Below are 17,004 nucleotides of genomic sequence, written 5' to 3'. Positions count from 1 at the left end.
CGTATCAAATCATACACTACACACAGATTTAAAACTTAAATCAATAAATGATGAAGCAAAAATTTTTTATAAAAGATTCTACAACCAATTTAATAATCATCCAAATCAATTAATAAAAAACTAGGCTACTCCCACAATATCTGGCAATCCTCTAAGACGTTTGAAACTAATTAGTGTCACGATCTTTTAAATAAAATAAAATAACAAGCTAATAGAAAGTGTTATCAATGGGTGGTTTCTTTCTTCAAATACTCATGATCTGTTAACTCTTATCACATATTATTACTGTGTCTAATATAATTTGATAAAGATTGTATATTACATGTAAAAAAAAGAAGTTAAATTTTAGAGTTGCATATACTCACTTCAAATTACATACCTAATCAACAATATTTAAATTTTGAAATAATTAGAAATTCAAATTAATACAATATTTTATTAATGTAATAATAATAATAATAATAATAATAATAATACAATGCATAATAATTTATATAGTTAACAATGATAAACATTTTATCAACAAGTTATTATTTTATATACATATTATATAGTAATGAATAATAATATTAATGCATCTACAAATAGTGCAGAAAAGAATAAAGACACAGATACAAAAAAAAAATAAATAAAATAAAATTGAATGCATGTTTAAAATTGATAAAAAATTATTCGTAAGTGTGAACTTAATTGTTAAATATTATTAGGAGTTCACAACCGGATTTTGATTTACAACCGAAATAAAAATAATAGAGTGTGCAGTTTAAAAATTATCACAAACATCAACAATTATTTCCACTATCAATAAAATTTTATATTGAGAACTAATGTAAACAAAAACATTGTTTCATAATACTGTGAGCTAATAATACAAGTTTTTAAGTACAATACACAATTGGTTAAAATAAGTCATAGTTACTGTACCGTGTTATTTTAAAAATTAAAATTAACACTTAAAAACAATGATTTGTGTTATTGATAGATGTAAAATTTCAAATTTTTCTCAAATAATTGACAAAAATAAAACACTTATCACAATGAAACACATACAACTCAAACCTACTGCTATATTTTTTTAGCCAATGGCCATTAATACTTTATGTCATTGATTTTCAGACCAAAGATCTAATGTTGATGTTCCAAATGTATCTGGTGGGGTTGGAAAATTATTCACTTCGGTTTGGTCTTGAATTGGCACACCATTTGCAGTATATGATAACCGAATTCTCATTCTTAGCTGGCTCTAATAATAAAATAAAATATTGTGTTAATATTTTATTAGTTTTGTAGGTGGGACAAATTTTTACTAAAAAATTGCATATTACACAACTTATAAGTTAACACCAATTTACTGTAAAATGGTATAAGTAGATTTGTGATGTAAATTATATGGCTTAAAATTAATCTAAATATTTTCAAATTGCATTGTGTTTAGAAAATAATAATACACATGATAATGGAAAGTTTTCAAGTCTTAACAAGTAACATCTTTTGAATTAGTTTTTTTTTTCTTAAAAAGTATGAAAACATTTGCCAGGCAGTAAATCACAGCAAAAATGTTGTAGATTTGAGTACTACTGACCAAACACAAATAATCAAATCATTATCGATATTAATAAAAAGAAATCATTTAAAAATTAATAAAATTTCTACACTCCTCGAATAGCAATAACAAGGAGAATGGTGGCTGTCATGTCACTAATAAAAAAAAAACAAATATTTAATGACTTTTTATAAAATTTAAAGCATTAAAGTGAAGACAAATTTGAAAGGCAGATTGACTGTTAGTAAAATTTCTATTATAAATAATCCTTAATTTTTTTAATGAAGTTCTAGTACTGATTTTTTAATTTCAAAATTAAATGAAATGGGTATACTTTGAAGAACAGAAATAATATTTTGGACAATTTAACAGACTCTATTTTAATGTGATAATTTTTATTTTTTGGATAAATGTAAAAATATAATGAAAAACAAAAATCCAAATTGATGAACAATAAACAAACCAAGCATCTAAATAGGCTGATCTTTATATTATGTCGATGGAATACACGCTTATCAATAGAAAATAATGAGTAATTAAAATAATAATAATTAATTACATTCATATTAGTTTATTTGTTGTGAATAAATTTAATTTTCATAAATTATAAACTATAAAAAAATAAGGTTATATTCTGTAAATTCAAAATATACATTTACATGAAAAATAAAATTATCATATCATATACTACAGACTATGAAATTTCAACATTTCTTAATTTCATTATTCAGCATAAAATAGATAAAAGTATGACATGATAGGTATATCAGAAACTTTTTGATATGTATTGGGTTAGGCAACAACATTCCATCAATACGCCTGATTTACCTCTTCTCATTGGAAGAATATAGAATATGATAAATTAATATAATTATTTATGTATCTAATGTACATCTATGTAACTAATATTGTATTTTTGGGAATAATATAACGGTTAATGAAATAAAGTAAATAATTAAAAAATTTTAATTTTTTAATAATTAAAAATTTAATTAAAAAATTAAAAGTTAATATTTAAATAACAATATGATGATAAAACTTACTTTTGATACATTCGATACTCGCATTAATTGAGTCAAAGATGACCCTGGTTCAATTACATTTGATGATGGAGGTAACATTTGTAATTGGAAAGTCTAAGTAGAAAAGAAAAAATACATTTATAATTAATAACTACTATTTAAATGCATAAGCATTTGTAAGTATAGTTACAAAAATATAGGCACTAAGAACATGTTCATTTATTAAGAATTATGTGCATAGGCATAGTTGGGGGGATTATACTTCTCAGTTTGGAAAATAGCCCCTTCTCACCAAATGCAGACGAAGCCCTCCACAAGTCGATACATGTCTACCCCAAAGAGAGCTCCCAAAAAAACATTTGATCACCCTACGCCTATGATTATATAAATATTTCATTTAAAGAATATTAAATTTATCTTAAAAGGTGTTCTATTATGAAAACATAAATATACTAGCAAAAGGCATTAAATTTCAAATCTTAATCATTTTACTACAGCTGTTACGCAAACAATTTCTTCTTTTAAACTCAGATTAAAAAAGGTATTTTCAATAAAGTGAATTTAATGTAATATAGCATATTTTATTGCAATAGTCAAAAATGTAATATGATGATTTCAACACATCTATTTTTTTATATCCCACGCACAACATAAACAAAAAAAAAAACATATTTATTGAAAATGATATAAAAAATGAGTGTTTTAGCTGCTTCAAAACATTTTAAAATAATAATGCATTAGCAGTTACTTTTAAATAAGAATATATTTAATATTTATCATGAAAAATGTTTATCTATATCTACTATCAAAAACAATATGAAATACCATTAGAAAATAAATTAAATATTAAGTAGGAATAAAAATATTTTAAATGGTTAAGATACATTTAAATTGCAATACATTAATATTTTCTATACCTATCATTTCAGTATACAATATAGAATAAGCAATAAATTATTGTTGCTAACATTTTGTATTATGTTACTCTCTTACATCAGTATATTTATACAGGTTAGGTTAGAGGGTATGAGGTTTAACTGTCTCATATATAAATAAACTTGGATGGTCGATGATGTATGATTTTGTACATAATATTATATAGCCTGATAAAAATAAAATGGATTTATTGAAGGGTATGGTCTGATCAAACTTGACACATACATTTGACAAAGTACAGATATATTTAAAAAAATATAATATTTAATAACTCGGAAAATCAACTTACTTTAGGGACAGCTGCTTGAAAAAGAAATTCGCTAATAGTAAATGTTCCGCTGTTGAAAGCAGTCATATTCACCATGTTTGAATCTATATTCATCTGATCTCTTTCAACTAATAATGTTATGAGTAAATTGTTTTGGTCATATGCTGTCACAGTTCCAGGGCTTTTAACTTTGTTGGTATTAACTATTGATGTATCTGCTGAATATTTATACAAGAATATAGAATAAAAATATTTTATTTATAAATAATATTTATTTTTTAACTTACCTAAGCTCAATGAGTCAAATATATGATTTGTGGTATCAACTATTCCATTAGTTGAAATTTCAGATGTAAGATTGTTCAATGGTTGCATTGGTTGGTTACTTAAATCTAAACCACCTTAATAATGTCATAAATTTAATCAATAAATCATTTATTTTAAGAAAAAAAGCAAAATAAAATAAGACTAACCTAAGAGATCCAACAAATCTTGAGTATCAGTAGTAGTGGTTGGCATTATTGAAGAGTTTTGATTTGGAATCAATTCTGTATCCCCATTTGAGCCTTCTAATAATACTAACAATGCATTCTAAAATAAGAAGTTTAAAAGAAAATCATAATTTATTTACTATTTTGTGTATATTAAAAAATTTAAATAAATGTAAATATATTTACAGAATCACTAGTGGTCTCAGTATGTGTGACATCAGTGACAAGTAAATCATTAGGTGAAGGAATGTTTTCAATAGTTTCGTTCCATTGTGATTGTTGAGTTCTATTTGACTCCATAGCAGGCATTCTTTCCAATAGACCTTCTCGCATTGGGTCATATCTATTGAACAGCTGATTGTATTCAATTCCACGTTGTTGCAAATCAGTATGCATATGTGTTGTAAATGATGCAACCATTTCATGTATTTTACTAGATAATTAATATTAAATAATTATTTATAGGTACTTTAAATAACATAATAAACAAACAATTTAAGCTAATGAGAAAAATTTGTGATTAGGTTAAATATAGTCACTTAAGTTTATAATTTATACATGGTTATACTTACTCTACATTTACTTTGATACGGGTACTTAATTTCATAAGTGAATTTAATGTATACTGTTTTGTGATTATATTATTTTGAGGACTCCACATTAATTTATGGTATACTCTTAATATGTCTTCTTCATTGACCTAAACAATATTAAAAAATAATTAATTGTTACTATAAATGTATTAATTAGTTTATTAAGTTTTATTGTAAAAATATTCATTATAACTAAAATGTCATAGGTAAATTTAATTTTTGTAACAATGAGCAGAATTATACTAAATAAGTGAGGTAATTTTTTAAATAAAAATTAAAATAGGTAAATCTTACAGTTACAGCATGTTCATCAGATTGTTGTAATAACATATCACCAAATTCTCCAATTGTCCATGTTGACACTTGTATCAATGGTTGTTTATCACTTGTATCTTTTTCCAACTCTACCCATAGTTTTGAAGCCATATAACCACCATGTTGAGCACCAGATTCAGAAACTAATTGTATTGTACTTGATACAACATCATCTCTCACATAATTACCAGCCTAATAAAAATTGCATTTTATCCATTAAAAATTAATGCTTTAACGTATGACCAAATAGGTTAGTATAATTATTGTTATTAGTGAAGAGCTTAATAAAACATAGCTACTATTAAAACAATTCAAAATCTATTTATTTTAATATCTGCTTACCGCAACAAGAACTTTTATTAAGGTATCTAAATGCCATCGAGTATTAGGTGCAAATTTTTCAGCTGCTAACACAATGCTAGAAGAGCACTGTGCTTTGAATTCAGGTTCAGATGTTTCCAAAAACGCAAGTAATTCTTTAGTCATAGTCAATACATTATGAGAATTAATTAAAGCTATGCTTAACTCTAGTGCTCGTCTTCTGATAGATACATCTGGGTCTTGCTGTAAAATAAAAATTGAGAATTAGGCGTTATTAGTTCAATATTTCAATAATGTTTAACATTTAACATACTCTAAGACACTCAATTATAGTAGTTCTGTGTCTTTGAACTGCAGTCATATCTAAGTGAATAGTTTTTAAAAGCGTGTTCAAAGCAACATATCTGATATTTTTATCTGTGTTCAACAAAAATCTACCCAAAATATTAATGGCTAGCACCCTGAGCCCGGATTCAGACTTAATATCCATAATTGATAACACAGTCTCATATAAAATTGTGTTACCAACATTTTTATTTGTTTCAGTTGTTGTGGCTACTTGTGCAAGTACATCATTCATAGTTTCAGAAGCTTCTGGATCTTTTTTACCAAGTATTTTAAGTAATCTCAGTATTTTTACCTGCAAATATAACATTGATTTAGAAACTTAAATACTTATTGAGTGTTAGAAGAAAAAATATATTTTACTTACTTGTAAGAAAGGATCACTCACTCCAGAAACATCATGTTCAGGCGAATAGCCTGCAAGTATTAGGTTTTTTAAAATTCTTACTAAGTTTGGCACAACCTATAAAATATTAACTTGTGATAAGATATAATTAAACAAACATTATATGTATTTATTAATATATAAACAACTAAACAAACAACAATTAAATATTTTTTAAAAAGAGTCAATTACAAAAATATCATTCTTATTCATTTAAAATAACCAAAACGTTATTTAAATACCTTTTTAAAATGCTGTAAGGTATCAATACTTCGTTCACACATTTCAGTTATTAATGTTACACCTGTAATAAGAACTCCGTGATTTTTTTCAGAAAGCATTGATCTAGTAGCTGGCAAAAATATTTCCATTAGTTCAGGAACTTTGAGCACAATTCTGTAAGCACACAAAGCTGCTTTTTTCCGAATATATGTATTGGGTGATTTCATCAAGCGTTCTACTTCAGTGGCAAGATCCCTAGCCATTTCTGGTGATGCAATTGCACCAAGAGTACATAATGCTAAACCCACAACAAACTGAGTGCAACTGTTCAGGTCACTAAAATTAATAAAATATTTATAATTAGTGTTCAATATCTAAATATTCACATCAATCAATTAGTTGGTGCATGATTAAAAGAAAATAAGTCAATTTTAGTCATTTTTTTTAAATGATGAAAAAAATTTGTTTAATGTAAAAAATTAAAGTCATCAAAGTCAATTATAGAAACAGGAATTTATTTCCTAAAAATGAATAATTTTTAACATATTTCTTTTTATCCACAAACAGAATATTTCATACTTTTTTAAGCAGTTTGTGATGAGAAGATGTACATCTTGTCGTTCATCCAATAATAACATAGCACCCAAGTATCCTATTCGCTTATCAGTAAATCTTGGAGATGCTATTAACTTCAGACATTCCAACTGTCCAAAATGTGCTGGATATCTATAATATTAACCAATAAATTTTTAAATGTTATTTACATAAAAATAAAATAATTAGTTTTTAAAAAGGATATTCAAAATTTGATATCCAATACATATTTCTATCTAGGTAACTATGTTTATTTAAATCTTTTTCAGTGGCATAATAACATAATTAAAAATTAGTTTAAAATTTTGATTATCTAAAAAAATAAGTAAATTGAAAACGACACTTACCCAAGCATATGAATGTATAACAATTTAGCAATGTTTCGACATCTCCAAACACTATCTTCATCTCGAAAAGACGTCCTAATATCTGCACATTCTTTGTTGATAACAGCTCTTTCTTCAGCTGCTGTTCTTGCTGCTCTAATTTGTCTGATTAAGTCCCTTAATCGCATCGGGGTCGGCATACGAACTAAATCAAAAGCAAGAATACTAAATAAGCCTCAAACAAAATATTGAAAACAAAAACAATGTATCACTTGCCTTTTTCAACAGCTTCATTGAATACTTGTCTTATTGTTGCAATATTAAATGCTGGATTAAATCTGTAAATATTAATTTATTAATGTCAATAACATATGCAATCAAAAATAAAAAGACATACCCCGTATCTGAGGAACTATTCATTTTGAAATCGACAAGTATGTTGTATACGATTTGTGTGTTGAATTAAATGTCTGTGAAAAATATAAAAAAAGTAAGCCATTGACATTATACATGATTAAATGAAAGATGACAATAGGTTTGCAGGCGTTTTAGTACCTACTAGGTAAATGTAAAGATCATGAAAAAAAATTAAATTATTCAGATATAAATATATTATTCTCATAACAATATAAATGTTATGGCTGTCCAAAGCTATTCAGCGGGCCGGAAAGGCATATGTCTGGCAATTAATAAATAAAGTTTGCTCAGAGTGAAACCTAATCAATCATTTGTGCGAACTTAAAATGTCTTCTAAATCGGTCAGTCATTGACAAGACCATCCCCACCCAACCACTAATATCCCACCAAAAAATGTGAGATAAAAGTACACCATCACGGACGTGTGCCTTCTCACCAGGAAAGAAAATAATTCAAAACGGCCACCCTCGAATGTAGGCCACGAGCACGATCGAACATCATCATTGTCATCTCCGTCGGGTCTTGAATCGTGATAACACGTTGCCCATCTGGCGAACACATCGAATTTGTCAGTTTCGGTGCCAAAAACGAGTCACAGAACAAGTGTGAACCCGAAAGTCAACATTAATGTAATATTATCATAGTAAAATAATTGTACGATATTCACCTTTCGACAACGACGACGACGACGACGACGACGGCGGTGACGAATCCCCGCGTCCTTTCGTTCTTTTCGAGAATGCGAAATGTAAATACCACTCTGTCGTCTACGATACGACGGCGAACAACGCGTCGGCTGCGACGGCGCCCCTTTTTTTGGTCTTATCTATCGTCGTTTTTCTGCATTCGTGTCATACTGTCATGAAAACATTCGGCCGCCGCGTATTATTATATTTTTATTACCTCTTACACATACGCGCGCGCACGCACGCACACACACACACACATGCGCATTATATCATAGATATGTCCCGACGTGTCCAGATAGATATTATAATAGTAACGATATTTACAATAATATATTATTACGTGACGGGTAGACGGGCTGCTACTGCGGTACTCGATAATTGATAATACCTACCGCCGTCACCGTCGTTTATAATGTATTGCGTCGACGGCGGCGTTTAATGGGTTTTTGATTTGGAAAAATGTATCTAACAGGTGTGAACGTGATACCTTTGTTTTTCTCACTGCTGTGCTCGAGAGTGAGTCGCGGCTGCGGGCCTACATGGGAATTGCGGAACAGTTCGGGCGAGCGACTGACCCCGCCCCCCGGGTAGCGCACGTCGACGAACGACCCGTTCAGCGTTATGTACACTGACAACTACTACTACTTACTACTACTACTACTACTACTACAACAACAACTATTACTACCACTATTACTTCTACTACTGTTACTACAACTACTGCTACTAATCCTTTACACGTTTACTACTAATCTACACTATTAGTTATTACTTATTACTTATTACATAGTAGTTACTGTAAATTATAATAGTGTTACTACTGTTCAGTGTTAACCAGTTACTACACATACATACGTGATACGTCGTACACTCGTATACAGTACTTGCCTGCTCAGTAGGTAATTTTATAATTTATAGTTTGTTCTTAATTTTATTATTAATCGATGATATAACCGGATCTACTGCAGACTCCAATTACCAATGTCCAATACTCCAATACGGGCAATAACATTAGGGGATATCCCGAGTGTGACCTCAGTCCACGTGCAAGAAAATTTCATGCATCGAAGACTGCAATATAAATCAATTTCGAAATAAAAAAATATCAAGACTAGATTTTGTCAGAAGAATGACATTTAAACACCAGCCTATACAGATCTAATAAAAAAAAATTAATAACATTTTTCTTGAATAAATAATAATTAGTAGGTACCCTCATCCAAATTCAAGGGTGTAATGCTAAGATAAAAGATATTATCGTAAATAAGAAACAAAAATATTTATGAAGTGTAATTCTGCAGTTCACCTCCCTGTGAAGCACTCCGGGTACCTAACTCTAAAAAAAACTGGGACGCACTAGGGCTATGTCAAAAATATGGCTTTTTTTTGGGATGCACTCGGGTGATACCTTATTTCAGACGCACTCGGAACACTAAAAAGAGTAATTTTGGGACACACTAAAGAAACTTCCTAACATCACGCTCGAACAAAATTTAAAAAAATATATTGTTGATAACAATACAATAAATACGAGTATACCAATACTATTACAGTAAATTAAGTAAAACAATATGATAGAATGTTTTCAATATCGCAATAAGAATTTATTATAAACGTATTAAAAATAGTATGATGTAACGTCAGCAACTATTGAAATAAGTTTTTAAAAAAATTAAAAGTTATAAAAATTAAAACTAGAATTTATTCACAATAAATCAATTTTTAAGATAGAAAAAAACTTTGTTAGTTATTTAAAAAAAAATGTAATTCAAATTCAAACTTAAAAATTAAAAATACCATTCAAAAAAATTATTGCTGTGCATTTACGGAATTTATTTTTAAAAATATGTGGATTATTAAGTCCTTTACATAGTAAAAAAGCCAGAATTTAATTCATGATCGTGAGTTCGTAATATTTTGTATTAACTTTATCGTTAAACACGTTACATAATAAATAACGATCATACAATTATTGTGGCATAATATTATGTCACATAGTAAATACTTTACACAGACACGGGGCTTCGCAAATCGAAGAGCCAGGCGTCGACTTTGTAATTAGGTGTCCACCATTCACCGTTAATTTAAAAGTATTCCAGAGTATAAAATATAATGAAAACATAGACATTATACGTCTATTTAAAATATATTTTTGTATACATAAATACACATCAATGTTCCTTAAAAACCACTATATACAGTTTATTACCTATATTTACTACATTATATAGTTTTTGCATCTCTACGTATAAAATACGCGTATTCGGTGGCATCGCTCGGTAGATATTATAGCCTATAGGCACTTAATTACAAATTTGTACGCCTTTATAAGCGAGAACGATACAATGTCATTTCGACAATGATGTTGTTTTTTTTTTTTAATTTCAATAAATCTTTGCAAATTAATTACCTAAGTATTAAAGTGGTACGTTTACTGAGATTACAAATAAATGTAATAACTAATAAACTACGTCTGCGATTCACAGTATATTTGGCGGTAATGTGACTGATGAGAATTCAAATGACAGAGTAAATTAAGTTTTATTTGTTTTTGTTATTAGAGACTATAGATACAAGATTTTTGTATGATTAAGTTTTTTAATGGAAAAACATCATTAACTAAAAACTTTAAATTACAATTTTTAAATCATATAACCTACTTATAAAAAAGTTTTCGTATTTTTAACAACAATTATTTTTTCACATAATTCTTTATTTAATAATCTGACAATTTGAATGTTTATATAAAACAATAATAAACAACAAAGGAATATAACAGGATCAGTGGCGTATTGACGAGGGGTTTAGGGGTTTAACCTCCCATAAGTAAAACATGTTTAATGATTTCTTTTATGGAATATTACAATTAACAAAAGTTTTTTATCCACATATATGGATATAAATGGTAACTTCTCCTCCCATAAACGAATTTTGCGTACGCCTCTGGACAGAATTGAGAGACCTCTCAAAAGTCTCGTCAGGCGATATCTATTTACAAAATAGTCGGCTAATTTTCGTGATTTTAACAAAAAATTTTAATATCTAATGCTTTTAAATTTTTTTTGGATTTACGCTCAACTCTTTTTTTATTTCATTTTTTATTTCTTAGTAACAATTTATAAGAAACCTTCTATTAAATGTTTAAGCTTTATTCATTGTATAAAGTTACGATTGAACGAAAAAAAAATTATAGACATTTATGGGAAATAAACTAAAAATCTATGACTAGTTAAAAAAGATTCAAATTATTTTGAAATATATTTAACATTTATAAAAGGTGTTAATAAAATCACTTGTAAAAATTCTAAGTTTCTATACGGTTATTGAATAATAGTGCAAATATTGCAAAATAAAGAAATCATTTTGTTTAGACTGGTTTAGAATTTTTCGCTTTTCCCTATAATTAAGAAAATTATTTGGAATTTTTTGCTTTTGACCCACCAAAATACTAACTAGATTTAATTTATAACCAAAATCATTCCCAAAGTTGAAAATCGAAACATTTTTATTGCCCCAAAAGGTAATGACGAACACAAAAGAAATTACATATCATTGTAAAATCAATTGATATATTCATCGCTCTGCCAGCCAGAATCTAAAAATACATTAAAATAAAATAAATTGGTTAGGTTAACCACGGTTACAATAGAAACTCTCAATCTTTGTTATAATCATTATGAAAATTTTCCATCGATATTCTATAGTTGGTAGCATAGTAGACTACTATATTTACATTGTATACACTATACAGCTGTTTAAGTAAATGCGTCAGACATTGAGCTATTTCGAGAACTTCAACTAATTACTAAAGGTATACCCGATCTTTATCGTACGTATTCAATTTATGTAATATAATATACCTATAGACATATATAGCACATACAGGTAATATTGAATAGGTGCTAGCACGTTCGGGTAGGTGTTTAATAGTAAATTGAATTAATTTCTAATATAATAATGTACATTATCATTGATTATAAGTACTAGTAAATAGTATTTATAATCAATGATATTATGTATTAATATACTTAAATAAGTAAAAAATGTAAAAATGATTAAGTATCCATAAGACCATAATCCATTATATTGTGATAAAAACAACCATCAGGTGTCAAATATCAGTGAAATATCCATATTTCATTTTATAATTGAAAAACAATTTAAATTATTGTAAGAATTATCTTTTTGCAGTATGTATGTATTTACTAGATATACATATACATGGTAAATATAAGACTAAATAACCTATATTGCAGTATATTAGAGACTGATGTGTGTACTTACTTTATTGTTTTCATAAATAGTAAATAAATATAAATAAATAAATCTATTTTTTGTTTAATCTACATATATTATTTTTAAGAGTAGATTACCTAATTGTATATACTTTTTAGCTACAATCTATACATTGTTTAGCAAAAATCATAAATCATTTTCAGTCCACTTCCGCTTTCGTATTCGATTTAGCATATTACTTAATATAAATCAATTTGTAATTGGAAGTAATACTATCTTTGTTTCCACCCTGTCACTCAGATCTTATACTTATCTACTAAGTATTCGGTCTATGTTCCTATCTCAGTTGAGTTACCATTTGAAAAAAATGTTTATATAAATAATTATTGCATCTTCTGTAATAGAACCAAAACTTGCTTATACTATTATTATATTATATTTTATGTATTTAGATTTGCTTATAATTTATTTAATCGTATTGCGAATTTAAAAACTATGTATGTATATTCGTCGAAAATTTTAAATTGAGTTTAGGCTTCTAAAACCTACTTACGTGCGAAACATTTATCTACGTTCTAAACATTATAAACAGACGTGGATACAATGGTTTATGCGCAGATCACTACTTTAATGGATATTCACATTTTCTTATGAGTGGTTCATGTAAGTACTTGTTTAATTCAATAATTAAAGCTGCTGTTGGATTAATTAAAGTTGCCAATGTGTGAATATTTTCGTCACAGTAATAATGAAGAAGAAAATGTATAAATGTGTTATCATTCCTATTGTTGATGCAATTTGCAATTGGATTATCTGTTCCTGGCAAAGTTATTTAACAAACTTTATTTTTAATCGGTCAATTGCAACTTTCAATTTTCGTGGATATAATCCATTAAATACAATTTTTTTAAACCTTGGATCAAGAAGAGTCGCCTGTGTTACAATACCGTTCTTTTCATAACCTGAAAAATTAGAATTTATTAAATTTAATGATCTCAACTATATTGTGATTTGTAAGCAAATATTTTATGATAAATCCACTCTTATCACTAACCATTAACTCCACGTGCCAGTCCTCACGCAATTTTCAGGCTTATACAGCTGAACAGACTTCGTGACTCAGTTTTTAGAACTTCCCTAATCTCAGGTTCAAAATTTCCCTGATAATCAATTTTTTCCCTGTGTATCAAAAAAAATCCGAAAACATTCCAATGAATAATTGCTATAACTGTTTTTAAAATGAGGAACAAATCTAGTTTAGCACCTTCACGAAATTTCAATTTTTTTTTTTTGGAAACTTATGTATTTTAACGTTTTAAAAATAATGGTGTCAAAATTTTTTTCCAGAAATCATTAGTTTTTGAGTAAAAAATATATATGGTTATTTTCAAAGGAAATTAGGGGACAGCGTTGCCACTCGCTCGCTGCGCTCGCTCGGACATTCAAAACGAAAATATCCCTTGATTTGCTATGCAACACTACCTAAGGTAGGTCACAGGGCTAAAAAATGATGCCAATAATTATGCTAACAATGGCCAAAAATTTAGCCAATTACTTGATAATGACGTAAAATACAAAAGCTATGTATTTTAATGTTTTAAAAATAAATAGTATTCAACATTTTTATTACCTATATACGAGAATGTATTATAGTCTATAGATATGTTTAGGTACGAGTGCTACGACACGTATTATTACGTATTATATTATTATTTAACCTGTATTTTATAATATTAAAGTAATAATATATTATTACAACTATGCGTTTTGCGCATGCGTAAGACACCAAAAATCGTGAACTTATATGGCTATAACTTTAAAACTAATGATTTCCGGAAATAACTTTTGGCACTATAATTTTTAAAACGCTAAAATACATAGGTTTCGAAAAAAAAAAATCAAAATTTCGAGGGGGTGCTAAACTAGATTTATACCAAAAATAGTTTCAGGACTTATTATTTTTAAGTGCTTCAATGGTTGAAGTAGTTTAAATGGAAATCGTTGGTAAACTTATTTTGCTGCCTCTACATAAAAACATTGACACCTTAATTTAAAGTTTTGTATCATACCATCTGTTAACTTATTTTCAGCCAAAATTAGGGTTATTGAAACCATAACCTTACCACCTAGATATATATCTTTTAAATCTAAAAAGAATTCAGGGTTTCTATATTGTACTTCGTTAACATCTTTTTTATAAATATAATCTTTTTTCATGTAGCAATTGAGTATTTCTTTGTACAAAAATCCAATTTCATTATAAACTACATGTATTTTAACAGTTGTTGATTCCATTTCAATATTAAGATCTATGAAAAATGGTAGAACAAAATCAAGAAATTCAAAATATAATAATATTAAGGGATTGGTTAATTTATCTAAAATTATTTTTGCATTTTCTAACCCATCGTTTAATGTTGCAGATGTAAAGTACAACTTTAAAGCTGGGTATTGTGATATTATTCGTTTCACAAACAAATGTAATGAAAGCCATTTTGTCTGGGCTGGATGAAGTAGTTCAAGAGGTTTTAAATTTAAGAACTGTTGAAATTCTTTGTATTCACATTACCTTTTTGGGTTGTTACTAATATAATTGTAGATATCTCGAGCTACATCTTCCACATACTTAGGCAATTTCATGCAAGCATAGGATGCACATAGGTGGAATGAGTGGTAGATACACTTAAACACAAAAAGATTTGGAATATCTTTCTTCAATTTTGTGGCTAGGGAATTATGTGAACCCATCATGTTATTTGCCTCATTACTTACATATCCAATCATATTCTTTTTATAAGGTATATTATTTTCATCAAAAAAATTTAAAACATGGTCATACAATGCTTGTGATGTAGCACTATTCACTTCAATTAAGGTAATAAATCTATTCATTATATAAAAAGGTGATTGAACATTTGAACTATACGGACAACTAGAGCCAAGTGCTTAATTGAAGATCTGTCGGTGCTTTCATCTAAAATTATTGAAAACTGACGGGATTTGAGGTCATTCATAAGGTTATCATCACTTACGGCAGCTACAACATTAGTTATGATTGATTTGCACTTATTATCACCACATTTCAAATTGTGTGCAATTTTCGAATCAGGACAAATTTTATTTATGAGCTTCGGTAAATGGTTCATGATAGAGTATGGTAAATTATGTTCAGGTATGAACAATGACAGTTGCAGTAGTTCAGCATATTTCACCTATAATTATACAATTTTTATGATGTATTTGGAATACTATTTTTCAAGAGTATTTGAGTATTTATTAGTACATACTTCATTTTCCGATTTACTGTGATCTGTTAACAATTTACTTATACTAGATTGATTTTTAACGCTTTCCACATTTTTTATATGTTTTTTGTCAAGGAAATGCTTTTAAATTTCTGATTTATCAGCTACTCCATCTACTAAACATGCTTTGCAATGAAAAAATATATTCCCTAAAAAAAATTTATAATGAATGCCTAAATAGGTATTTGATTAAAATATATAGGTATAAAAAAGTAAATTTTTAAAATATTACCTTTTTTGTTCGCTGAAAGCCATCCTTTAAATGAGGCAACTGCCTCCCATTCAACACAATATTTTTGTTTATAAGACAATTTAATTTTTTTAGGTGGTGTTAGAGGATTATCGACATCCGAGTTCGACATAATGAATAATAAAAAATAAAAAACAACAAAAAACAAACTACCAAGTACCTGAAAATTCACAACAGTACGAGACACGTAGAGCGTTGAGTGCTTGTTGGCTAATGACGACAAAACGTATTCGTATTTCGTCCATATTACAATTTATCATTAAATTATAATTTTATATTATTCTAAAAGTGTTCCACAAGGAGCCGCACAAAATTAATTTTTCTCCATTAGCTAATGAAATTAAAATTCTATATTTAGTTATTTTTAATTTTCATGGACTGTTATAAACTCATAAATCATTATTACTTCAATTGTTTTTTCTGCTTAAGTATTTCATTTATAGTAAATTATACTATGGGTACATGGGTACATATACTATATGGGTTTCCGAATAATTCTAAATTAGACCTGATGTATATTTTATTTTCTTATATTTTGTTTTTGTCATTAATGAAATGACTGCTCAGTGCTCACAGTCTTCACCTGTAACCTGACCTGTGATTAATAAAATTAATTAATATGTATGTATAGTATACATTGTATACATTATACTCGTACTACACTAATCACATCAACTGATTGTGCCCCTTCGGTATAGATTGCTTATTTCAAATAAAGAAAAAAAACCAACCAGCTTAAAAATCTA

General features: G+C 27.8%; 1 protein-coding gene and 1 long non-coding RNA gene across 4 annotated transcripts; both read right to left on the bottom strand.

The window, feature by feature from the left end:
- Positions 1–658: 658 nt before the first annotated feature.
- LOC112602561 (AP-1 complex subunit gamma-1) lies at positions 659–8,979 on the bottom strand. 3 transcript variants are annotated; one of them, XM_025350706.1, is made up of 18 exons: positions 8,446–8,978; positions 8,215–8,326; positions 7,759–7,831; positions 7,638–7,699; positions 7,383–7,566; positions 7,021–7,167; positions 6,462–6,777; positions 6,202–6,297; positions 5,803–6,129; positions 5,511–5,732; positions 5,148–5,360; positions 4,833–4,960; positions 4,447–4,693; positions 4,243–4,360; positions 4,057–4,170; positions 3,791–3,987; positions 2,587–2,679; positions 660–1,243 (listed from the first exon to the last, which is right to left on the bottom strand). In XM_025350706.1, exons 3-18 carry the CDS (start codon positions 7,779–7,781, stop codon positions 1,103–1,105), a joined length of 2,628 nt encoding a protein of 875 aa, XP_025206491.1. In that variant the 5' UTR covers positions 7,782–7,831; positions 8,215–8,326; positions 8,446–8,978; the 3' UTR covers positions 660–1,102. The 3 variants fall into 3 exon arrangements, with proteins under 3 accessions (XP_025206492.1, XP_025206491.1, XP_025206490.1); XM_025350707.1 differs by lacking the exon at positions 8,215–8,326 and having other exon boundaries at positions 659–1,243; positions 3,791–3,984; positions 8,446–8,979; XM_025350705.1 differs by lacking the exon at positions 8,215–8,326 and having other exon boundaries at positions 661–1,243.
- Positions 8,980–13,213: 4,234 nt separating this feature from the next.
- On the bottom strand, positions 13,214–16,549 carry LOC112602722. Its single transcript, XR_003115120.1, has 5 exons — positions 16,241–16,549; positions 15,991–16,157; positions 15,736–15,915; positions 13,758–13,882; positions 13,214–13,665 (listed from the first exon to the last, which is right to left on the bottom strand). It is a non-coding gene; the product is annotated as an uncharacterized LOC112602722 (long non-coding RNA).
- Positions 16,550–17,004: the final 455 nt, after the last annotated feature.

This window comes from Melanaphis sacchari, unplaced genomic scaffold (assembly GCF_002803265.2).
Source record: "Melanaphis sacchari strain LSU unplaced genomic scaffold, SCAv2.0 Contig8_pilon_pilon, whole genome shotgun sequence".
Classification (NCBI taxonomy): domain Eukaryota; kingdom Metazoa; phylum Arthropoda; class Insecta; order Hemiptera; family Aphididae; genus Melanaphis; species Melanaphis sacchari.
This window is presented reverse-complemented; position numbering and strand designations above follow the sequence as displayed.

Bases quoted from the DNA above. Each gene is read 5' to 3' on its own strand.
- LOC112602561 (XM_025350706.1), bottom strand. From the start codon at position 7,781: ATGAATAGTTCCTCAGATACGGG. The intron at 6,778-7,020 runs GTATGAAATATT...TATTAATTTTAG, and splicing joins ATCACAAACTGCTTAAAAAA to TGACCTGAACAGTTGCACTC. The intron at 1,244-2,586 runs GTAAGTTTTATC...TTTTATTATTAG, and splicing joins GAGTATCGAATGTATCAAAA to AGCCAGCTAAGAATGAGAAT.